Source organism: Leptinotarsa decemlineata, unplaced genomic scaffold (genome assembly GCF_025532065.1).
Source record: "Leptinotarsa decemlineata unplaced genomic scaffold, Ldec_3_MD MMD2_tig00000882_RagTag_RagTag, whole genome shotgun sequence".
NCBI classification, from domain to species: Eukaryota; Metazoa; Arthropoda; class Insecta; order Coleoptera; family Chrysomelidae; genus Leptinotarsa; species Leptinotarsa decemlineata.
The window spans coordinates 11,109,479-11,133,125 of record NW_027412556.1 but is presented as its reverse complement, the minus strand read 5'-3'; the positions used below and the strand labels follow the sequence as shown (position 1 = coordinate 11,133,125).

At 37.4% G+C, this 23,647-nt stretch overlaps 1 protein-coding gene across 1 annotated transcript in view; it reads right to left on the bottom strand.

The window, feature by feature from the left end:
• Positions 1-19,212, bottom strand: part of Nep2 (M13 family metallopeptidase neprilysin 2) — a 90,109-nt gene extending 70,897 nt beyond the window's left edge. The window contains exon 1 of the mRNA XM_074174985.1: positions 18,983-19,212. Coding sequence (XP_074031086.1) covers positions 18,983-19,014 — 32 coding nt within the window. The 5' untranslated portion in view covers positions 19,015-19,212. The remainder of the gene's footprint in view (positions 1-18,982) is intronic.
• Positions 19,213-23,647: the final 4,435 nt, after the last annotated feature.

The following is a 23,647-nucleotide window of genomic DNA, read 5'->3' as shown; positions in this document are numbered from 1 at the left end:
AAGACAGATGAATCCCCAACTTCTTTTCGATATTACAGATTATCCCGGTTGCAAGCGATGTTCGCGTCTCCAATTAGGAGAATGGCTCTTTTCTGGATGGAATCTGGCAGCTACGTGGCATGCTTAGGGGCGAACTTCCATACATGAAAAGGATACTACGGGAAAGGTCTGATCTGAGTTAAAACATCAAAAGTTGCTGAGGTGTGTACAGTTTTCTGGTTCGGAACAGTGTCTAAGCTTTTCAGAAGCAGCCTTTGCAATTCCGGCGACATGATTGTGACAAGACATATTGGTATCCATTTCAACCTCCAATAAACTTTTCGAAGCAGAAAGCGGAATTGTCTGCCCTGACATTATTATATCCGGTTAGGATATATTCATCTTCTTTGAGAAGATGTCTGGGTTTTAGCGGCATCAAATTAAACCTGGTCACTTTCACCCCAATTTGATATCACTTCTAGATACACATTAGGATATGCAACCTTCTGCTGCCGGTGAAATGTGCATCCGCAGCTGATGTCCTGGAATCTGAATGGAATGGTGTGCAGTCGTCAGCAAAGATTCCTGGTTTTTTCCAATAAGTCGTTGATATACAATAAAAAGAGGGTTGGAGACGATATGGATCTCTGGAAAACAGCAGCGTTGATGGTGATGGTTTTTGAGAAATATCCATCGACGGCCACTTGCAGAAATAACGTTCTTTCAGGAAGATGGAAAGTCATACACAAAACTGATCCGACAAGCCATACCATCAGAATTTGGCAAGCAAACCCTCATGCCACACATGGTCAAATGCATTAGAAATATCCATGTTTCTTGATTGCATTATTTCAAATATGGGTGACATACGATAGAAGGTTACCTCTGATCTTTGTTTACGAAAGTCTAATTGATGATCGGTCAAGATGTTGAAGCCTTTCAAATATTCATGGATATGGTGTTTTACGACTTTCTTCATTATTTTTGATATCACTGATAGCAAAGCGACAAGTCTATAGTTGGTTGAAAAAGTTTTTTCTTGCCATGTTGAAAAGTCTGCAAAATACTAGGGTGAATTCATTTGCGCACTTTTTGAGTACGATGACGGGCCTTCATCAAGACCAGACGCCTTGTTGATATCGAGCTGTTTCAAAAGTCGCTTGACTAGACATGTTCGAACAGTTGTTTACTAAATTGTGGATTCTAATGAGGGAATAGCGGGTGGTGCCTTTCCCAGAAAATCTATTGTGGAGTGGGACACAAACTCTTCAGCTAGGAGTTTTGCTGTTCTATGGCTGTTGTTGCATTTGAACCATCTGCATGTGTTAGTGGTGTAATTGTGGATTTTGTAATGTTTTGATCTTCAGCTACCTACCAGAAGGAGGTAGATGTTAGCATTGGCAAACAGTTTACCCCTAATTATCTGGTTGTAAAATTCTTTGCTTTGATTCATTCAAAGTTTGCAGCTATAGCGGGCGTCAACAAACCTAGTTTGGTTTTCCGCACTGGGATTTTTGCGCCAATATCGATGCCGGTAGGCAATATTTTTTGGAGGCGACAACTTGCTCACAATTTTTGTTGAAACGTTTGCCGTTAGAAGTTCGTTTCATTGAAGAAGGAATATATACATTCATGGATGATAGAATAACTTCCGTGACTTCAGAAGCACAAGTTGATGGATCGTCTGAGCTGAAACAAACATCTAGCCAGGACAAATTCCGGAAGTGGTTTTGAAGATCCTTCTTCTCAGCAGATCTGTAATGCCAAATAGCATTACGGTGCCTTGAATTCATTTCCCATTATCACCTATGTGAAATAACTGAGTCTAGTGTCTCTTAGAAATTATTCACGTTATTTCAGTGGTGAAACAGGATCATGTAGATTTTTTCACAATTTACGTATTTCAAAACTATTTTATGGCAGGTTTTACTTTCCCACACTTTCGACTTTAATTTCGGGATTGAAGTCGACATTTCGAGAATACAGTCGGAATTTTGAGATTCAAAGTCGTAATTTCCAAAAAAAACAAATAATAAAATTATGCTGCCCTTCTGCGCTTCCGTACTTTACAGCCCCAATGGAAGTAAATCTAAGTCCTGCTTTGATTCTGGAATATCTATTGATATTCTTGGTGCTTACAAATTTCAACATCTCATTATCGAGAATAATGATAATGACATTGATAATGATTATCTTCATAAATATGCAGTTACATACGAAAAATACATAACTATCGCATGTGTGTGATATACAGAATAACAAAGAGTTTTAACTCTTTTGAATTCGTCAATTTTGGGTTTAGTTTGGTCATATCTAAACATATATCTGAGAAGGGGAAGAAAACACGATGATATTTTGAAATTTGCTCTTGAGAGCACCACGTTTCTGTGAACCTGAGAGTCTTCCTGAGGAACTCAATCACCTAAAAAATGCCTTCAAAGGAAATGGGTACTTCGAAAGAGAATTCGAGCGGGCCATACGAGCCAGAAGAGAGAACACCGGAGTCACCTCAAATAGGTTGGTCAAGGAAAAAGCTTTCCTTTCCTATATCAAAAATTTTACAGGACGAATTGGTAGAATCGGATTGGGAGAAACACGACGTGAAACCGATATTTACGCCAACAAAAACTATCAGACAACGCCTAAGTTCAGCTAAGTTCAGCCTAAGTTCAGCCAGAAAACTTTTAGCAACACTTTCAGCAACAACTGGAGGAATAGCGATGTATGCTAAATTCCGCCAAGTAAAATGAAGGTCATTTATTATTATTATTACAACTATTTTGAACAAAATAGGTACTCACATTATCTTATTCGAAAATACTATCCAAAAGTTTATAGAGTGGCAATACAAATTAATAAACAACGGGATAATTTGATTGTAAAAAAAAGCAATGAACTTTATGAAAATTTGCCTACCTGACCTCAAAGGTACACAAACAAGGTCAGGTAATCCAATTGAGAGGAAGCAATCTACGGCCAATAATAATTATATGAAGCCAGAGTGAAAACTAGAAAATTTTCGAGGTGATTAGTGAGAATTTGAAATTACAGTACAAAAATATGTTTCTAGAGGCATATCTATCACAAATTATTGCTTATAGCAGTGTGATCTTCAAAAATATTCATTTACACGTCATATTCGAATAATTTCAGGTACTTAAAAATATCAACTAAGTGGAAAATAAATGTAAGGATTAACGCAACTTGGCTGTTCAGAATTATTTTGTTGAAACTCTTTTTTTCAACAAAAACCATTTGAATATTTCTGGAAAATCTATCAGTTTTTCTCAATAATGTTGAAATTCACAACTCTGGAAATAGATGCTCAATCACCAAATAGTGCCATCGGTGTCAGATTAAATCTAAAAATAACTGGTATGTTTACAACAAAACCAAAAAGAGTCAAAACATTTAGCAAACTGGGCTATTTACAAATTGTTTTTATGCGAATTGAAATTAGTACTCGATGAACCGTGTCTTTGGACAAGATAATAAACGAAATTGCGTCATGATAATTCTTTTATCAAAAAGGAGAAAGTTCGCAATTGCTGTGGAGCACAGTGACAGTTTTTATATGATTCAGTTGCAAGGAAAGAATGATTGATTTAGATCATTGCATAAATTATAAACAATTGTTAACTGATGAGTTGACAGGCAATTAATTGCTGGAAAAACATTTGTAAAAACCTGTTGTCAAAATACATGTACCTGAAATATCACTCATTTGTCCTACGAGTGGTTATAATCTCATACAATTAACGAATGATTTACATATTTACCATTTACCAATTTTTCAAATTTGTTTTTACTGTTCTATAGGAAATTTACACGAAATGCAACTGAGCTAGCCATGGAATTGAAACTTGTAGTAAATGGATTGATATTTCAAAATAGTTCGAAGAAACCTGCTTTCCAATAAATTATGAGCAGTGGAAATTACTTTTGTTCAACAATGTTAGTCTGACAATGAACATATATTTTTTTTATGAATAAAACAACTATGCAAAATCAAATTAAAATGTTATAGGTGCATTTCAACATCATTTCCAACAAAACTTTCTCTCGAATTTTTCCATGTCAATTGTGTTTTTGTCTTGCAGATGAACTAAACATGCGCAGACCCTTTTGAACATGTTTAATTCCTTTACCAAAACCGCGACATGCTTACTTGAGCCAAGATGTTAATTTACAAGTACTTTGTGCCCTCAAACTTGGATCAAATTATGAAAGAATTTAATTACTTGGTAATGATATATAATTTACTGAGTTCAAGTAAAAAAAATGATATTGCATTGTCATCTATTCCAGCTATGATTCTGGGGAAAAATATAATGCGAAGGAGAATTTGTTTGATCTATCTACATAATGCGTTTCTTATAGATAATTGACTATAATAAGTGAATCAGAAGTAACTTGTGACTCATATTTCATGTAGGAAATCTCCATGGAAATGAAAAATAATTTCTCACAAAAGATGAGTTGGGTAATGAGAGTGACTGCTTATTTTCCGTTTCACTTGGTAGTGCCACATATAGAATAATTGCCACATATCTTCAGGAAGCAATTATGGAAAATTTTCTGTCGAATTCACCAATAATATTCAACTCACTCATCATGGCATTGATTGGTAACATTGTTTATCTTGTTGGATTCGTGTTCGAGCATATTCTTAATGTATCCTCAGAGAAGATCTAATTAACAGAGCAAATCGCCCGTTTCGTTACCCAATAATTTTCTGTCAGTTCTTTAATCAGATGGTAACATTCATTTGTTATTTTTAAATGTTTTCGTTGAATTAGTAGGAAGTAAGTTGCAATGAATGTGGCGAATGGATTCAAAAGTGTAAAACGGTTTGTGTTTTGTTCCAACGACAAAATAGATCTATTGCAAAACCAGGTTACTATTTTAATTTATCCAAACAAAAATGAAAATAATTTACTAATGAGCCATTTCCACAATTTACTGTATCGTAATTGTATTCGCCCACTACCGAATAAAATAATATGCAACCAGTCATCACCAGAATACGATTGTGGATCTGTATCTGTAGGGTAGGGAGGGTGAGTATAAGACCACAGCAATTAGGCCACATGTGTCCCATTGTACATCCTCCCAAGGAGTTGTCCTCCTAGGTCATTGTCTTTGCTGTCCTTTCCATGAAGGCGGACAGGTCTCTGGGAGACATCTCCTTTATATCGGCAGGTGTAGGCTAAGACTCACCACCACATACTCTCTCTTTGACGATAACTCCGGACATTGGCATAGGACATGCCTGACAGTTTCATCTTCCTGTTAACACATCCTGCATAGAGGATGTGTTAACAGGATAACTGTATGATAACTATGTCATCTGCATATGTAATGGTGTAGAATCCATTATTGTTGAGGTGATTAATTGAGGCGATTGTGGATACTAACAATTGAAACGTCGGGAAGTAACTTGGCTTGAAATCTTCTAAATCATTTTTTTTATCGGTCAATTTTCAATTGTTGTTTGTATTTCATTTTAATAAAATTTTATTTCAGGTTTGCTTTCGGGCACTCAATTTATGTGCAAGCCACTGTCTTTCTTCTGAGAAAGTGTATGAGGAAATGCTTCATTACTGCAGAAACTAGACTGATTCGGGATTTTTTTAAAATTATCTCCGTAAAAGTAACAATCTATGTTTTCAGGTAACTAAACCATGTGAGAGATAGTAATTGTAGGTTATCGAACCCGTTTATTTCCTAGGACATGACTGGAATATGCAATACAACTGATTTATAAGGAAACAGTTCCATTTGAATTAAGCGAGGCAGTAAAACATTAACCTGATTATTTATATCGAAATATATTTTCAAGTGAACAATTCGTAAGTTTAATAATTATTTATAATGATAACTAGACACTTTCTCTTTATGATCAATTCTCAGTCGACATAAGCAGTAGGTATTTCAGTTTTTTTTGGCCGTCGGACGCATAGTCCATAATAGCCAGCAACTAACCGTTTGTTTTCTCAATTTTCGAAAACAAGGGAACGGATTTTAGGATATTACTTTACACACCCAGGAGTCGATCGGGGTGATAGTTAGACCGCGGAAAAAAAGGGTTTTAAGGATGGGAACATGTGCACATATAATTCACATGATGGTTCATCTACAACTTCAGTTTATAGTCTATCCATTCCCAATTGGAATGGCAATAAAAATAAGAGTACAGTCATAAACATTTCTTGCCTGTGGCCCTAGTCGCCCAGATATTTAGTAAACGTGCTATCAAATGTAGTTGAGGAATAAAGGCTCGGCTAGCTGGACTGGCTGAATACTAATTTTTTGTCCCTTTCACAATATATTTTTATCAGTGCCGTGTATTCGTGGGGTTCGTGAAGTAATGAGTGGTTTTGCAAACCAATTTTTGAAAACATTTTCTAGAGATCAATTACCCTAACTCCAAACTGATATTTTTGCACTCGACGCGCGTTTCGCTAACAAGGTTAGCATCTTCAGAAGAAGCAAATTGATACTGAATCTAAAGACAAGGGTTAGCTGTTTATATACCTAAAGTTTTTTGGCCAGATGTTGACTTTGTTTGTTGAATGATGATCATCCTAATTGTTTTTTCGGTAATTAACTAGTGGAACCACTACCTGCAAATTGATTTGTCAACAATAGATTGAAAAGCGGACAAATGAATTTGCAGATAGTGGTTCCACTAGTTAATTACCGAAAAATCATATAATAATAATATGCCGACGCTTATGTCGAGGCAGGAATTCCTTCTCTCTGTGCTGTTCCAATTGGTATTGGAAATACTATACAATCATTCACGAATTCCATCATATGGGTAGTTCATTAGGCGCTTCCTATCTTTAAATTTAAATAAAAAAAAGTTTGTGTGGAATATCATCGAAATTTTTTATTCGTTCGAAAGACTTATTGATTTCATTATCTATGGACTATAACATTCAATGTGGCATGTCGTTGGTGTCCAGATGATTCAATTCAGGCAACAAGAATTTGGGTTTCATGGACCTATAGTGCCCGCCATTGACAGTGATGGCCTGGCCATTGAATAAATATGGACCGATGACCCCGCCAGCCCCAAATTCTCAAGAAACAGTGACTTTTTCGGGGTGGCTAAAGAAAGGTTTCGAAAAGGAACTAAGCATCATCAAGAATGACTTTCAATGAAATGGTAACTCCAAAGTGATGGTTGAACCGACTTTCCAAGAAATGCATTTATCGGATACCCTGTGAGTGCGGAGAATCATCGGTGAAACTGAGAGGCCATTGAAAATTCGCATTGCTCAGCACAAGAAACACACACAGCGATGAGAAACCAGCAAATCAGGAATAGCAGAGCATGTTTAGACTCATTAACATAACATCAAGTGGTCTCAAGCTGAAATCATCCACAAAGAGGAACACTGGTTCAGGAGAAAATTCAAAGAAGACACATATACACACATCGAAAAAGTCTAGAAATATTTTTTAAAATGGCAATAATTTTTTTTAGATCGCTTTAGTAAAAAAAAAGTTGACGGGTGGTCATTATTAAACGAATGTAACTTACAACAAAATTTATTAAATGGTCAAAAATACTGAGTGCGCATATAAGCAAAACTAAAAAAAAATATGGCTCTTCTTTGGCACCCCGAAAAAAAATCATAATACAAAAAAAATTGGAATCAGTACAAAGTATGGCCTCCACGCTGGTTTATTACGGCCCTACATCTATCGTGCATCGACAAAATGAGATTGTCAATGTCTTGCTGAGGTACATTTGCCCATTCAGCGATTAAAAGCTCTCTCAATTGAAACGTTGTGTGAATGTTCCCCATATGCGGAGTAATTCTTCGTTGAAGCATGTCCCACACATGCTCGATGGGATTCAGGTCCGGTGATTGTGCTGGCCATGGCAATACATCAACTCCTTCGTTGGTGAGCCAGTCAGTCACTAGACGCGCGACATGTGGACGAGCATTTTCGTGCATTAGGTGGAAGTTTTCACCAACAGCACCATTCTTTTCACCAAAAGAATGGTGTCGAGGTACTGTCGAGCTGTGAGGGAGTGATTTGGAAAAACGAGATCGGTTCTGCCGCCGATCATGATTCCGCCGGAATAGCATTACTGTACCACCTCTGTATGTGTGGACTTCCTGGACGTGTCTGAAACGTTCATTATTTCCAGGTCGTCTCCACAGTCTTACTCGACGAGAATCTGGATGAAATCCAAAGCTGGATTCGTCTGTAAACAAAACTGTGGCCCAATCATTTGCATCCCAGTTTTGATGTTCTTGACACCACTCTAATCTTCTACAGCGATTGCCTCTCGACAAAGGTGGACATCTAAGTGGCCTTCTGTTGTGAAGATCTGCTTCATGCAGTCGATTTTTGACAGTTTCACGACCAATGGTTGCCTGTTGCGTCTGCTGCAACACGTTAACCAACTCAGGTGCTGTGATTGTCGGTTGTCTTCTTGCGGTTAAGACCAAAAATCGGTCTGGAACTGCAGTTGTAGCGTGTCTTCGCCCTGGATGTTGTTCGGCTGGACTGCCAGTTTCACGGAAACGCCGACACAATCGACTGATAACACTTTGGGAGACCCCCAAATGAAGAGCTACATCATTTTGTCGCATGCCACCTTGAAGAAGCCCTACAGCTCTATTCATCTCAGCCAATGGTAAGTGATGGCGTTCCATGTTAAAGCACAATATTTCCAGTTTCATTGCTGAGCAAGAACTGCATAGAATGTACAAACTCGACACTTTCAGATTATTCATTTCAGCCGAAAACCTACAGTTTGTAAAAAACTTGATAAAAGATTAGTTACCGTTTTTGCAGGCTTTGTTCAACCCATAGTAATCTACAGGGTGGTCGAGTGTACCAATTTAATCGAAATTAAACGACCTCATGCATTTATTTTTATGATATTTAGTATGTTATAAAAATATCCCTAGACTTTTCCGATGTGTGTATATTCTCCAACAATGCATTTATCAATCTAGCGTGAAGATAGGCAACATATAAAAACCTATAATCAAGTGGAACATGACCAACTCCCGCCAAACGGTCAGACCTATAAATAGTTAGATATCGGAGGAGTCACCTAGTCATCACCCGAAAACGTAGATACTAACAATCGAAACGTCGTGAAGTAAATTGGCTTGGAATTTTTCAATTTTTAATTTTAATGTATGTTGATAATTTTTGATTCTCAGCCCATTTTATGGTTCAATTTTTGAATTTTTCTTGTATTTTATTCCATTGTAATCTCAGTTTTTGTTTGCTCAATATAATTGTTATTTTTTAGCTACCATTTTTTATTTTTTATAGATTCTTCCAGGGATTTCACATTAATTCATATCATATTAGACAATGGAAATCCTAACTAATGGAATATATTTTCTGAGTACGAAATTTACTATAACGAGAGAGTTGAGTTCGACATCCCCCTTCAATTGGAGCAGCGTTAGGACACAATTGCAACTATGAAAAACTAATTGCCCTTCTGAGACATACAAAGCTGCTGCACGTTATATGAAAATTTAATGTAAGAAATCATTACTGTTATAAAATTTGAATTGTCGCTAATAACCCCCGAGGTTGATGCAACAGTGAATAAATGACAAATGACAAAATAAAAAAAATATTTGCACGTGTTGTTGAGTATTATACAATGTATTTCTTTAATGTCCACCTCCATTTTATTTTTTGAACGGGTCAACTCAAAAAATTGGAATTTGGGATGATGGAATTATTGCATGAGAATTTTATTTTGAAGTGAAATTGACAGATGAAACTTTCAAGATAGCGACTGGGCGCCATCTGGGAAAAAATTAATGGAAAAAGGGGGTCTTGTGACACATCAATTTGAAGCTCCTGACAAATACTTCACAACCCTATAATATGAAGTCCAATATTTTCACCTACAACAAAATGGCGGAACATTTAATAATTTCCTGAAGACAAACACATTATTATCGATATTTCTAGAAATATCACTTTTAATCTGCCATATGGCAATTCCAACAACACGATAAGGTTTGTTGAGGTATTTTTTATTTATAAAAACGTCAGAAAATACCATTAAAGGTTCAGTTAGAATATTCTCATTTAGTTTTCGGTTTTACAAGTAGAAAGGTACCACGTCAAAAATCGTCGAAGCGAATACTAATGAATTCGATATGAATATTGTATTCCAACGAGATGGAGTACCACCACATTACTCCAGACAAGTAAGAAACTATTTGGATACTACTTTTCCCGGTCGTTGTATTGGCCTTCGAGGTCTTACAGAATGGCCAGCCCGCTCGCCAGATCTGACACCTTTGGACTTTCATGGGGCTATTTGAAGCAGAAGGTGTACGAAACTGAACCTGCTTCAAATATTGGATATAAGGCAGAGAATAATAAATATTTGTAGAGATATTGACGTTACTGTGTTCGAAAATATTCGGCGTGAAATATCGGATAGGCTGTTCATATCTCAAGAAGTTCAAGGCAACCATTTCGAGCATGTTCTGAACTGACCTCAAGCGTATTACCTCGTTTTATGTAGTTAAATGTCAATGTATTCAGGCAATTATTCAAAGTTCCGTCATTTTGTAGTAGTTGACGATATTGACATTATATTCTAGGGTTGTGAAGCATTTGTCAGGAACTTCAAAAAGATGTGTCACAAAACCCCCCTTTCCATTCAATTATCTTTTCCTAGATGGCGCCCAGTCGCCATCTTGAATGTTTCATTTGTCAATTTCACTTCAAAATGAAGTATTCATTCATAAATTTCATTATCCCAAATTTAAATTTTTTGAGGTGACCTGTTCAAAAAATAAAAAGAGGGGACGTTAAAGAAATGCACTGTATACGTCTATGTGAATTCGGCGAAACAGACTGAATAAATGACAAATAATTCGACAGATGTACCTTCAACAAGGTGGCAGTTATTAATTGTCGGAAGTCTTTATTGGAAGACCCTATATAATAAGTGAACAAATCAGCTTAATGGACTACTACAGCTGAAAAACCATAGAAAATAATTGAGAAAATTCAGAAATGCATGAAAATTATCTCAGCGCAATTACTAACCTAGCTCATTGCACAAATGGGCTACAATTCCAAGCAAATATACTTGAAACTGCGAGAAGATTGCTTCAAGAAATCCTTGCTTTATTTTTCTTCAATAGAGAACTATAGATAGATAGATAGATATGTTTATTCATCACTGAAGTTTTACAAGATACAGCATATAAACTTGTCTTCCTAAAACTTATCGGACTAGTCAGACATACAACAAATACAATTAGTATAAAAATAAAAGCATAAGCTACCCTATACCAATTTATATATACCATGAACAGAATGCTAAGAACTCGTCCATTGAATAAAAGGCATTTGAACATAAAAGATCAAACAATTTTGATTTAAATAATTTAAAGCTCTCAATTTCACCCATTAGTGTGACTGTGTGATTATAGCAAATAATTCCCTGATACATATATGAATTCTGTCCCAGTGATAAGCGAGAGAATGGCAAACGTATACAATTAGCGTTGCGTGTACTATAATTGTGGATCATAAAACCCCTCTCATGACTGAAGTGCCGTTTTATATATATATATATCTATCTATATATATATATATATATATATATATATATATATATATATATATATATATATATATATATATATATATATATATATATAAGCATGAAAGAGTTAGAATTCTCAAACGAACAAAGATTTCTCTACAGCTCTCTCGAGGGTTGGCTCTCACCATACATCTTAAAATTCTTTTCTGTATTATAAACACCTTTTGAATATGGGCAGAATTGCCCCAAACAATAAGACCATAACTCAGTGTGGACTGAACAAGACCATAATAAGCTAGCTTAAGAGTTTCCAGAGATACTGTTCCTTGTAGTTGTCGAATAACAAAGCAAACACTGCTTAGTTTGGATACAATATGATCTGTATGAACATTCCATGTGAGCTTCTGATCTATGTATACTCCAAGGAATTTACAATATTTTACTTGCTCTATGGACCTATGATCCATTCTTATTAATGGACTATGGTCAAGACTGATATTTTGTTGTTGAAATACCATAAAACAAGTTTTATTGATGTTGACTGATAATCCATTATGGTTGGAATGTTGGAATTCGCGCGCACATGTATTGCTAGTTATAACAGTGCCTGCTAGAGATTTTTCAGCCACCAGCTGGTTTGTATCATCTGCATAGATAATCATTTTGTTATGGGATGTACATGAATATATAATATCATTAATGAAAGCAATAAATAGTGAAGGACCTAAAATAGAGTCTTGTGGTACATCAGTTGTTACTTTTAATCGGTTAGATTTCACTTTGTCTACAACCACTATCTGTGATCTATCCTTTAAATAGGATTCTATCCAAGTGTTGACCACTCCTCGAATACCTATCCTATAAAGTTTCTCTATTAATAATCTGTGATCTATAGTATCAAAAGCCCTACTAAGGTCATAATAAACGGCTATTGGATTTTTATGCCTGAAGCCATGCTGACAATTCAGAATAAGATTATTTTGTTCTATAAAATTGCTTAACCGTGCTTAACCATATCAATATACAAAATGGTAATGCTACTCAGATGTTCTGGGATTCATCAAAACTGCAAAACTATGAATACTACTGGAGTTTTTTCCCAACACCAAACAGTTATTTTTAAGATTCAAGATTGAACTCAATCTTTCTCTTGGAGATGACCACTTGGTGACCGAAAAAACATGTCGAGGTGTTGAACGGTTTGGTGTTGGAGAAAACTCCAGTAATATTAATTACTACACTAAAGGTTCCAATCAGTGCAAAACTATGTTTCAGGTTTATGAACATTTTTCTACACAGAATTTACCAAACCATAAAAAGTAGTCACTAAACGAGAAATCAAATATTACCAGACCTGCAATACTCTATAAAACTTTTATTAAGGATGACTAGAATATAAAAGCACTATAACCTCGCGCAATGAAAAATACTGCATACGTTGATAGTATCAGCTCTGATTAAACGCCATTAACTTGCAGCACATGTATGTAAATCAACTTCGGTGCCCTACTCTCGAGTATTGATGTCTTCACCTGGTTTTTACAAACATACAAGTAATTCACAAAACAACATATCACAATTAGATGACATCTCATATTTTTATTTCAACTACTTTCAATGAATAGATGAAAAATGAGCCGTTGATTGTTATCATCACATGTAATCAATTTTATTAGTGCACTTTTCCAACACGTGTTTCGTTATACAATAACTTCCTCAAGCGAGTTCATAATGATTGAGTTCTAACTAATTAATGCTTCTCATGATATAACAATTTGAATCATATTACCGTCCCCCTACTTAATAGCTAATACTTTTACTGGAGTTTTCTTGAGATTTTATTGAAAATTTAAGCATTATGAGAGAAACTATCCACTGAACTGAGTGACTGATAATTTTACCAGGATTCAGGATCGAAAATTTAAGCATCATGAAAGAAATTTTACTCATTATTTGGATACGTGAAAAACTGATCACAATTCCCACACTAAAAACAGATTCAACAGAGGAAAAAAAATCAATTATATTTCAGTTGATTTATCGAATTCTCGCATCATCGCATTTTCAACAGAAAATATGGTTGGCAAATGGGAAATTGGTCTCCGCACTGAAGAAACTACTCCTATGTTCTTTCATTCTTTAGAAAAAGGTTCTCTCCGTTTTACCAATGTAAAGCTTTAGACAAGAGTCACAAATCAACTTATATACTACTGATCTATCCAACATCTGCTGTTGAGATGTTTGAATTTGTAAATAGTAGTTTCCTGAATTCTGATGAAATCATCAGTTATTGAGTTAGTAGTTTTGTATAGCGAAAATTGTTGCTGCTCAGTGAAAATCTAACAATAAATTGTTACTAGAAAATGTTTCATTCGACTGTGAAGACTATCAGAAATATACAGTTCAATCATGTGTTGGTAATATCTTCATCTGAAGTAGAGAACACTGCATTTTTAATTCTGTTTGGTTTTATCGATATGTTGCAGATTCAACAAGAAAAATTAATGCACACTGTTCCATGAAATATTTGTTTTTTTTCAAAGGACAAAACACAAGCACTACAGGAAAATCCTTAAGGCGCTCTGACATCGGTGCCTGTGCTAAAGTAGCGATTCACATGGGAATTGAATCAGTGGAGATTATATCCATTTGGAAAAACGTTCTCAAGTTCATTCCGTTCGAACACAGTTCTCTGAATGAAAGTGTTCTTGCACAGTGAAGTTCGAGGTGTACTGTGTTGAACCTCAAAACGATGAGCAGACAGAGTCCGTCGCGTATTTCTGATATGTACCTCCAACATTTCTTCGATGTTCCAGACTGTCAATTGAGGCTACTCAATTAAGTTGAGTAACTCTGTTATTATCTAAGGGGTGTTCAGATATATAAGGGCTGATATTATCAATTAACGAAACTGCAGTAACGTTAGTTACAAATGAACGTGGTAAAAATGTACAGAAAGTTTTATTTCTCATTTTTCATGATGATCTTCTACCTCATAGTAATGGCTACATCCATTCATTCATTGTTTTTTTCACTTCTCACCAAAAATTGAGGTTTTCTCGGTAACACCGTACCTATATACGAGGCACAAAGCATTTGTCATCACTTTCTAGGTCAAAGTCCCGTCTGTAAGCAGTCAAAGAACGCGTATCAGCTATCCGATCAACATTTACCTCATGGAAGAATTCTCACGTATTGGTGTCACTTTAATTTGATTAAACAAATTTGCGAAATGTGTATCCGTCAGATGTGTTAATTTTGTCGAAATGAATAAAATGCATCACCATAAAACTGTTACGGGGATCACCCGAAATGATATCGTGAAATTGGTGTCAAACATTAAAAACGAAATTGAAAAAATCTAAAATGATCATATAAAACACGATATATTATAACTCGAAAACATGATTCAAGTGCAAAAAATAATTTATATCATTGTTTCATAAAATTTGTGGTTCTGCTTGAATATTTCTCCATTCTTGATATTTACTAATATTGAACCTGTTTCTGCGAAGATGATACACAATCGTAATGACCGTCCTTCCCTTCCATTATAAAGGTTATTGTTGACGTAATGAAGCTAATAAATGCGATATTTCAACTGCAGTCTCACCTGGAATCTTCACGGATATATTAAAGTAGATAATTGAGGAATTGAAACCGTTAATCACTTTAAACGAAAACTTTGGGGAGGCATAAAAATTGCCACATTCAAACTTGGTTTCTGTTCTGTGAAAGACTTTTTATTGTGGAGAACTCAATACTTCTTACTATTTTATAACTGAGTATAAAACCTCCCACAATCTAAAACACAGCTAACACAGCTAAAACAATAGAGAATCTGCTGAAGTGTAATGAAGGGAAAACTGAGAAGTTTCTCTTTGGAAGATTCTCACATTTTTTGTACCAGGGTGGTCCCAGAAGAACCCGGCCTGACCTAGAGATGACAATAGTTGTTTGAAAAATATCACGGTTTTGAAAAGTACACAATCTATAAAGCATATGTTTCAAGTTTGAAGACTCTGCGTTGTTTAGTATTTGTTTGGCAGCCAATAATAGGTAATGTTTTCAGTGAATTTGTGAAAATGAAGAACATTGGTCATCGTTATATGATACAATACTTTTATTTGGAGCGCCTCAGCCCAACCAATATAAAAGCTGAACTGGATTACACTATGGGTGAGTCTGCTCCTTCGTTCACAATAGTAAAATACTACGAACTGCCAAGACGAGCATTGCAGTGGTCGACCAAATGAGGTGACAACTAGCTAGACTAGCAGAGAGCTAGCAGACTTAAGCTTGTCGCTCACTTGTCCGGCACGGCACAGCAGGACGCTGTCCTTCGCCTGATGGGAACGGGTAGTAGCATCGCCCACTGGTCCAGCTACAAGCAGCATACTGAAGATGATGTTTGTTCATAGGTAACGTCTGACACTGTGCTGTCAACTGATGGAATAGCAAAACAGAAAGACTGGAACTTCCCAGGCACTTTTGGACAAGTTGATGCTGGAAAGCACTGGCCGGCGACGGACCCTCTTGGCTGTGCCGTGCCGGGCTAGTAGGCGGTTGTCCATTCATTTTCATTGTTCCAATCCTATTCGTATTTTTACGGGACGAGCCGTGCTGTGCTTTGCCGGACAAGTGGGCAATAAGATTTGAGCTTGTCACTCACTTGTTCGGCACAGCATAGCACAGCGCTGTTCCTCACATGATGACGACGGGTAGTAGCATCGCTCACTTGTCCAGCCACAACCAACATACTGAAGGTGCTTTTTGTTCGATTTCAAGGGAATTTCAGTTGACATCCAACGGTGGGAGAAACATGTCTATCACTAGCAGTTCTGACGAAGAAGTCGTCATTATAGTGGCCGAATTAATGAATGTAGAAGAAAATAGTCACAACAAAAATGGATGTGGGTCCATCCTATCAGTCAAAAGAGGGCGAATCAGGGAGAGTTTCATCATCTTTTCAACGTCCTGAAACGTGAGAAATTTTTCCAGTATTTCCAAATGATTCCAGTTGAATTTTCAGAACTTCTGGATATTCTAGAGCTTGCCTCAACAAGCAACTCAATTTTTCTCGACCTTGACACTGTGCTGTCAATTGATGGAAGCGCAAAACAGTGAGACAGAAACTTCCCAGGCACGTTTGGACAAGTTGATGCTGCCAAGCGCTGGCCGGCGACGCGCTCACTTGGCCAGTCCGTCACAGCACGTACCGTTATTTGCCGGACTGGATCGGAGAGCTGGAATCTTTTCCGGCGGCGGACGCTCTTGGCTGCGCCGTGCCGGGCTAGTGAACGGTTTTCCATTCATTCTTATTGTTCCAATCCTATTCGTATTTTGACGAGACGGGCCGTGCCGGACAAGTGGGCGACAAGCTTTAGTTAGCATTCCAAAAAGTGCGGTACATCGTATATTAATTGAAAATTTGGACATGAAAAAGCTGTGTACAAGATGGGTGCCGCAATTGCTCACACTCGAGCAAAAACAGTGCCGTGAAAATATTTCAACGGAATGTTTAAGCGAAGTTTCACGGAAGGAAAGCAGCATTCTTGCGTCGTTTCATAACCATGAAATATGAATCAACCACTTTCCACCCGAGGCGAAAGAAGTATAGAAACAGTGGACTCGAAAGGAAGAACCGACACAAAAAAGGCAAAAACCGTTAAACCGTTTCATCTTCAGGCAAGGTCATGGCATCGGTTTTTTTGGGATGTGCGTCGGATAATTTTCATTGACTATCTTATGAAAGATAAAACTATCAACGGCGAGTATTATACGAACTTATTGCAACGTTTGGGTGGAGAAATCAAGCAAAAACGGCATTTGGCTAAGAAAAATGTGTTTTTCCATCAAAACAATGCTCCAGCTTACAAATCCATTATCGCAATGACCAAAATCAACGGATTAAAGTTTGAATTGCTACCTAATGCACCCTGTTCACCAGATTTAGCATCCTCGGATTATTTTCTACTATCAAACTTGAAATAATGGCTCAGTTGTCAAATATTTTCCAACGATGAACAAGTGATGTCGGTAGTTATTGGCTGTTTTGAGGAGCAAGACAGTTTTTATTATACAAACGGTATCAAACTCATTGAACGTCTCTGGAAAAAGTGTATAGAGCTGCACTGAGATTATGTTGAAAAAGAAATTATTTTTTTTCCATAATTTCTGTGCCTCTGGTAACCCCTGAAAATAATAAAATGAAAACCTTTCTTTCCTAGAAATTAATCTCTCCCAGAAATATCACCCTTCTGATTTAAACCAGATTCCTCTGTCTGGGGTTGAATCATTACGTAATGTCATCGATGACATGAGTAGATTTATGAGTGAGGCAATTAAATAGGTATTCCAAAACATCGATGTCCGCTTTCAAGTATGACAGTGTTCCATGTAAGTGAAATTGTACCTCTTTCATATACTATAGTGTGTAGTAATCCTGTGGTAGATATCTGATTCGATTCCATAAGGAATGTTTGGAGCACAAACTGTATAGAAAAAAGTGTTTTTTGTATAATTTAATGTTAATATGAAAGAAGTTGTTTCGGAATTAGTTTTTCGTTCGTGTAATTCAATGTAGTTGTTTCAAGAGGGTTTTTTCCAGTGTGTGTCTAAAAATTACTTCTTCCTATGATCTACAAATCTTTGTAGAGAGTTCATTTTGGAATTATTTGCTTTCTCTTTTCCTTTGGAAGATTCCCACATTTTTTGTATAAAGATGAAGGAGAAAGCCAAAACGTTTCTTTCCAGAAATTTATCAGATAAACATCATATTTTCTTCGTGAAAACATATTTGATATACGCAATAAATCATCAGAGTGAACTATAAGATTGTTCTTTCTTCACTCGTATGAATTTCTTCTACACAATTTTCATTTTTGTCAAAATGTGGAAGATGGTAATTTTTTGAGAATTAATAAAAAAACCTCTGATTTCCACTCACGAGAGAATTACAGATTTCCATGGATTTCCTCAATTGTATTGACAACCAATATGTTTTTGAAATTACTGAGAAAAATGATACCACCCAGCCATGTTTCAAAAACGAAAATCTATGTCAATTTCCCAAAAACAAAGTGTAACTCAAAAATATAATATGACCATATGTATTACCCAAAAGTGAGCATTATTTGATTGAATAGTAACAAAATGGTTACAATTCAACATCAAATAAAGAAAATAGCGTCAGTAGGTTCCATGTAAAGGGCCCACAACTATAATTTTGAAACATTCACTTTCAATGTTTGTTTTTATAGCTATAGCCATCTTTCTACCGAACACAGAAAATAACTCACGGTTAACTCAATTACTGTACATTTTTTTGGCGCTTTTGTATAAATATTTCCAGAAAAAAAAAATATTTTTCTAAAGACAATCCTCCACCACCAAACAAGCAAACACCTCTCCAACCAAGATCCTTACTTGATAACAGTCTGCTTGACTCCCGAAGTCATGGTGATAAAACACAAACACAGCCCACAAAAACAACAATAAAAATCACACGTGACACGAACGGTTCATACGGTCATGCCGGTGTACGATGAGCCACGAATGTGTGAGAAAACCGTCGAAAGTGTCTCGAAATGAGAGAATCGGAGGAATCCCTCCGAACTAATACCGCAGAAGCGCTTGGTGGCAAATGATGCCGCTATATAACACTTCGCGGTCCCCACCAGAACCAATTCCCCACAATTTTGAAACTCCACGCTCGACTTAATTTACTTTAATGGGTTAGGAAGTTATTTTATTTTTCTTCGCCCTGAGCGCGGATTTTATCGATGTGACAAATATTAGGAACGACTTTATCTTTACTTAGTTCTGGGCAGTGGCGTCTGAAAGGTACCTTACGAAGTATTTTCAAGAGTACCCAAACACTATTTTTGATAATGTATTCAAAGAACACTTTATTGTGAGATTTTCACTACACGATTTCACAAAAATACAAGACGTGTTTCGCCATACAATGACTTCTTCGAGAGTGTCTTCGCTAAAACCGAAGAAGCCATTGTGCGGCGAAACACGTGTTGCGTTTTCGTGAAATCGTTTGATGAAAATCTCACAATAACGTGTTTATGGATTTTCATCAAGTATCGGCCAATTCCATCATATACTATTGTCAAATATTGAAAATAATCATGAAATAATTCAAATTCATTCAAGCGAATATTTTAATTGAAAGATGTTTCATCTTCATCTTTAATATTCTAAAACAAAAACACTCAGTATTCAGAATTCCATTTTTTAATAATCCAAGTTCATAGACATCGAAATTGATACTATTACAGGATATAGAAATATAAAACAATCTCCAAATACGCAAACTTTGAACACATTGCATAGTGACCATTTTAACTTAATACAGTGACCTGAACAAAATTGCACTGTCAGCGTATAAATCTTCATAAACATTGAGTGAGATCAAGATCATCAACAGACAGTATTGAGAGATTCATTCGAAATCTATTGATCTTCAGAAAAGGTTCCAGTAATACAGCACATCTCCTTTTCTTTGATCCTGCTGTGTGGCAGTATAATGTAAGTTTTTGGTGTAACTCACACTAAAATGTTGATTAACATACTCTTATGCCGCACCTGGTTGGAATATTCAGAGCCTCTCTAGCTCCGAGGTATATTCCCAGTAAGTGGAGAGAAGTAAGAGTAGTATTCATACCCAAACCAGGTAAGATGGACTACAACCTACCAAAAGCATTCCGACCAATTAGTTTCACATCGTTTTTCTTAAAAACCATGGAGAGGCTATGTGAGCGGTACATAAGAAATGAAGTACTTGTTCACAACCCACTTCATCCAAATCAGCATGCATATACTCCGGGAAGGTCTACTGATTCGGCCCTTCACCATGTGGTTAGCAGAATCGAGAGATCAATGGACAACAAAGAATCCACCCTGGGTATATTCATAGATATCGAGGGAGTGTTTGATAAAACAACCTTTACAACAATTACCCAGCAACTACACTCCAGAAATGTACCCCTGGTAGTAGGAGAATGGATACTCCAGCTGCTCTCTAGTAGAGCAATAAGTATTAATGTAGAAGACATCACAGTGAAAGGACTGGTCATGAGGGGATGTCCACAGGGAGGGTTCTTGTCACCCCTTCTCTGGAACATAGTTCTATATACCCTATATTATCACCTTAACTACACAATTGCATAAGCAGATGACATAGTTATCTTGCAGCCCGGCAAATTTGTGAACACACTGTGCGATAGAGCGCAGGATGGGCTCAAATTAATGGAAACATGGTGTAAGGAACACTCACTGTCGATCAATCCCAAGAAGACTTAGATGGTCCTTTTCACCAGGAAAAGAAGTTTAACGGACTTAAAACCTCCCGGAATCTTCAAAAGCAAACTAAACTTCTCTGGAGAGGTGACATACCTTGGTACTATCCTCGACAAGAAGCTAACATGGAACTGTCATCTACAGAGTAGAGCAAAAAGAGCATACGTGCCTTATGAGCGATGTCGGAGGACAGTGGGACGCGCATGGGGTCTTTCACCTGTGTGGTCGCCTGGATCTACACTGCAATAATAAGACCTATGTTAACGTATGGAGCCATTGCATGGGGGTCGAAAGTTCTACGGGCAACGGCCATCCAAAAATTATATCAAATACAGCGACTGGCTTGTTTAAACATCACAGGAGCCATGAAAACAACACCAACCAACGGCAATGGAATTAATCACGAGTCTGACCCCTCTGGATGTGTATGTTAAGGAGGTTGCGTTAATGGCCATGGTACGATTTCGCACGGCTGGTGTAAACCTCGAAGTAGGAATGGGTCAATTGAGGCTGGGCCTATGGCGAGAAGCGCTTACTGCTCAACCTCTGCTGCAGGCAACAAGTGATGCAATTGAACCCAGGTTTGTGTTTAATAAACCCTACAAAATACAAATTGAGCAGAACACAGAGTCAGATGCTACAAATGCAATACGGATTTATACAGACGGCTCAAAAACCAAAGAAGGCTCAGGATGTGGAGTGTACTCCAGATCACTAAGCCTAAGGATTAAGTGGGGAATGGGAAGAAATACCAGCGTGGTCCAAACAGAACTGTCTGGTATCTCAATCGCCACAAAAGAAATAACCAAGAAAGGAATTTCTGGCAAAAACATAACAATCTGCACTGATAGCAGACAAGCACTATTAGCCTTGAAAAGACAGCGTATCACCTCAGGGCTAGTACTAGAGTGCCACCAAGATTTAGCCAAAGCCTCGGTAGATAATAACATTATCCTGAGGTGGGTTGAAGGGCATGACAGGAATAAAGGTAATCGCCCTGCCGACTCTTTAGCCAAAGAAGCGGCTGGACTAAGAATTTTAGGACCCTGTGGCACCCACGGACTGATGACTTCGACAATTGCGGAACTAGTCAAATGTTACACCCGTGCTCAATCCTTGAAGAGATGGGATGGAATCAAAGGATGTAATCTTACCAGGATCACCTTGGGCGACCCTGGGAAGCTGGCGCCGAAGAAATATCTGACGATGACCAGGAAAAATCTACGCCTTACAGTAGGATTTCTGACTGGCCACTGTCAGCTAAGGAAACACCTACATAATATGGGGCTAGTGGACACCTCTATGCAGGATGTGTGAACAGGAAGAAGAGACTGTCAGGCATGTCCTGTGCGAGTGCCCGGAGTTATCGTCAATAAGAGAGTGTGTGTTCGGCGAGTCTTGGCCTATACCTGCTGATATAAAGATGTCTCCCAGCGACCTGTCCACCTTCCTGGAAAGGACAGAATGGACGATGACCTAGGAGGACAGCTCCTCGGGAGGATGTACCATGGGTCACATGTGGCCTAAGTGCGTGGGCTTGCACTCACTCTCCCTACTCTACAGATACAGAGATTAACATTTTAGTGTAAGTTCATTCCTGAAGTATTTTCCCCATTTCGTAACAATATATATTTAATCAAGTTTTCAAATGAGTTTTTTCCTTATTTTGGATGGAAGATGAATATGTGAATCAGCGAATAAAACCCTCTCGTTAATGAGCCAAGCGAGTACTGAGTTGCCACACTATTTTTGTTAACGTCTTCATATATTGGTTCTTTCATCAATCGCTTCATATCTTTGATTTTAAATAAAACAAAGTGTGTGTGGGATATAATGAAAATTAATCATTCGTTCAAATGACCTATTGATGCTATTATGTATGGAATATAACATCGTTCAGATGTCCGCCACGGGGTGGAGCACATCCGAAACGTACAATTTCCCATGACTCTGGCGCTGAATACGACCGATGGCATGGGTTATGTTGACAGCTGTCGTTTGTGGCTCATTCGCATACACCAGTGACCTGAAAAAGTCTAACGGGGTCAGATCGCACGATCTCAGTGGCCAGTTCACATCACCTCCCCATGAGATGTCCTCAAATCGCTTGTGCACATGTCATTGATGTCCATATCATCCAATTCAGGCCAAAAGAAGTTGGTTATCATTGACCTATGTGCTCGTTGTTAACAATGATGGCCTGGCCAAAGTCGTTCTCAAAGAAATATGGACTAAAGACGCCGCCCCAAATCCACACTAAACAGTGAGACCGATGACGCCGCCGCCCAAAAATCAAACCATACAGTGACTTTTTCGGGATGTGAATTGGTATCGTCCCAAATTTGACAATTTTGTTTGTTCACGTACCCATCCTCATGGCTCTACTGCTCCAGAGCCCATTCAGCGATTATGGCGATCGTAAAATAGGCGGAAACCGTTGCACATTTGCCAATAAAACAAATTGGCAACCTCATCCTACGCTCCGGGGATTATGAATACATCATGGGACATGAGAATGGTCGAAATTATTGAAACTATTCTCCACCCTCAAGCTGATGGGCCTGATATTGTTCTTCTCAGAGGAAGACGATATTCATGGAGGAATTTTCAGGTGGGCTGAGAATAACATCGTTTGAAAAGCGAAGGAAAAGCAGGCGAAATATTGAAGTTTTCTCTTCGAACTGCACAGACTCTATGTAGACCACTCTGTGAAGGAGGTAGTTCTGATTATTGAAGTTCTCTTCTCTACTCTTGGATTTCGAAATGACACCGGCTGAACTG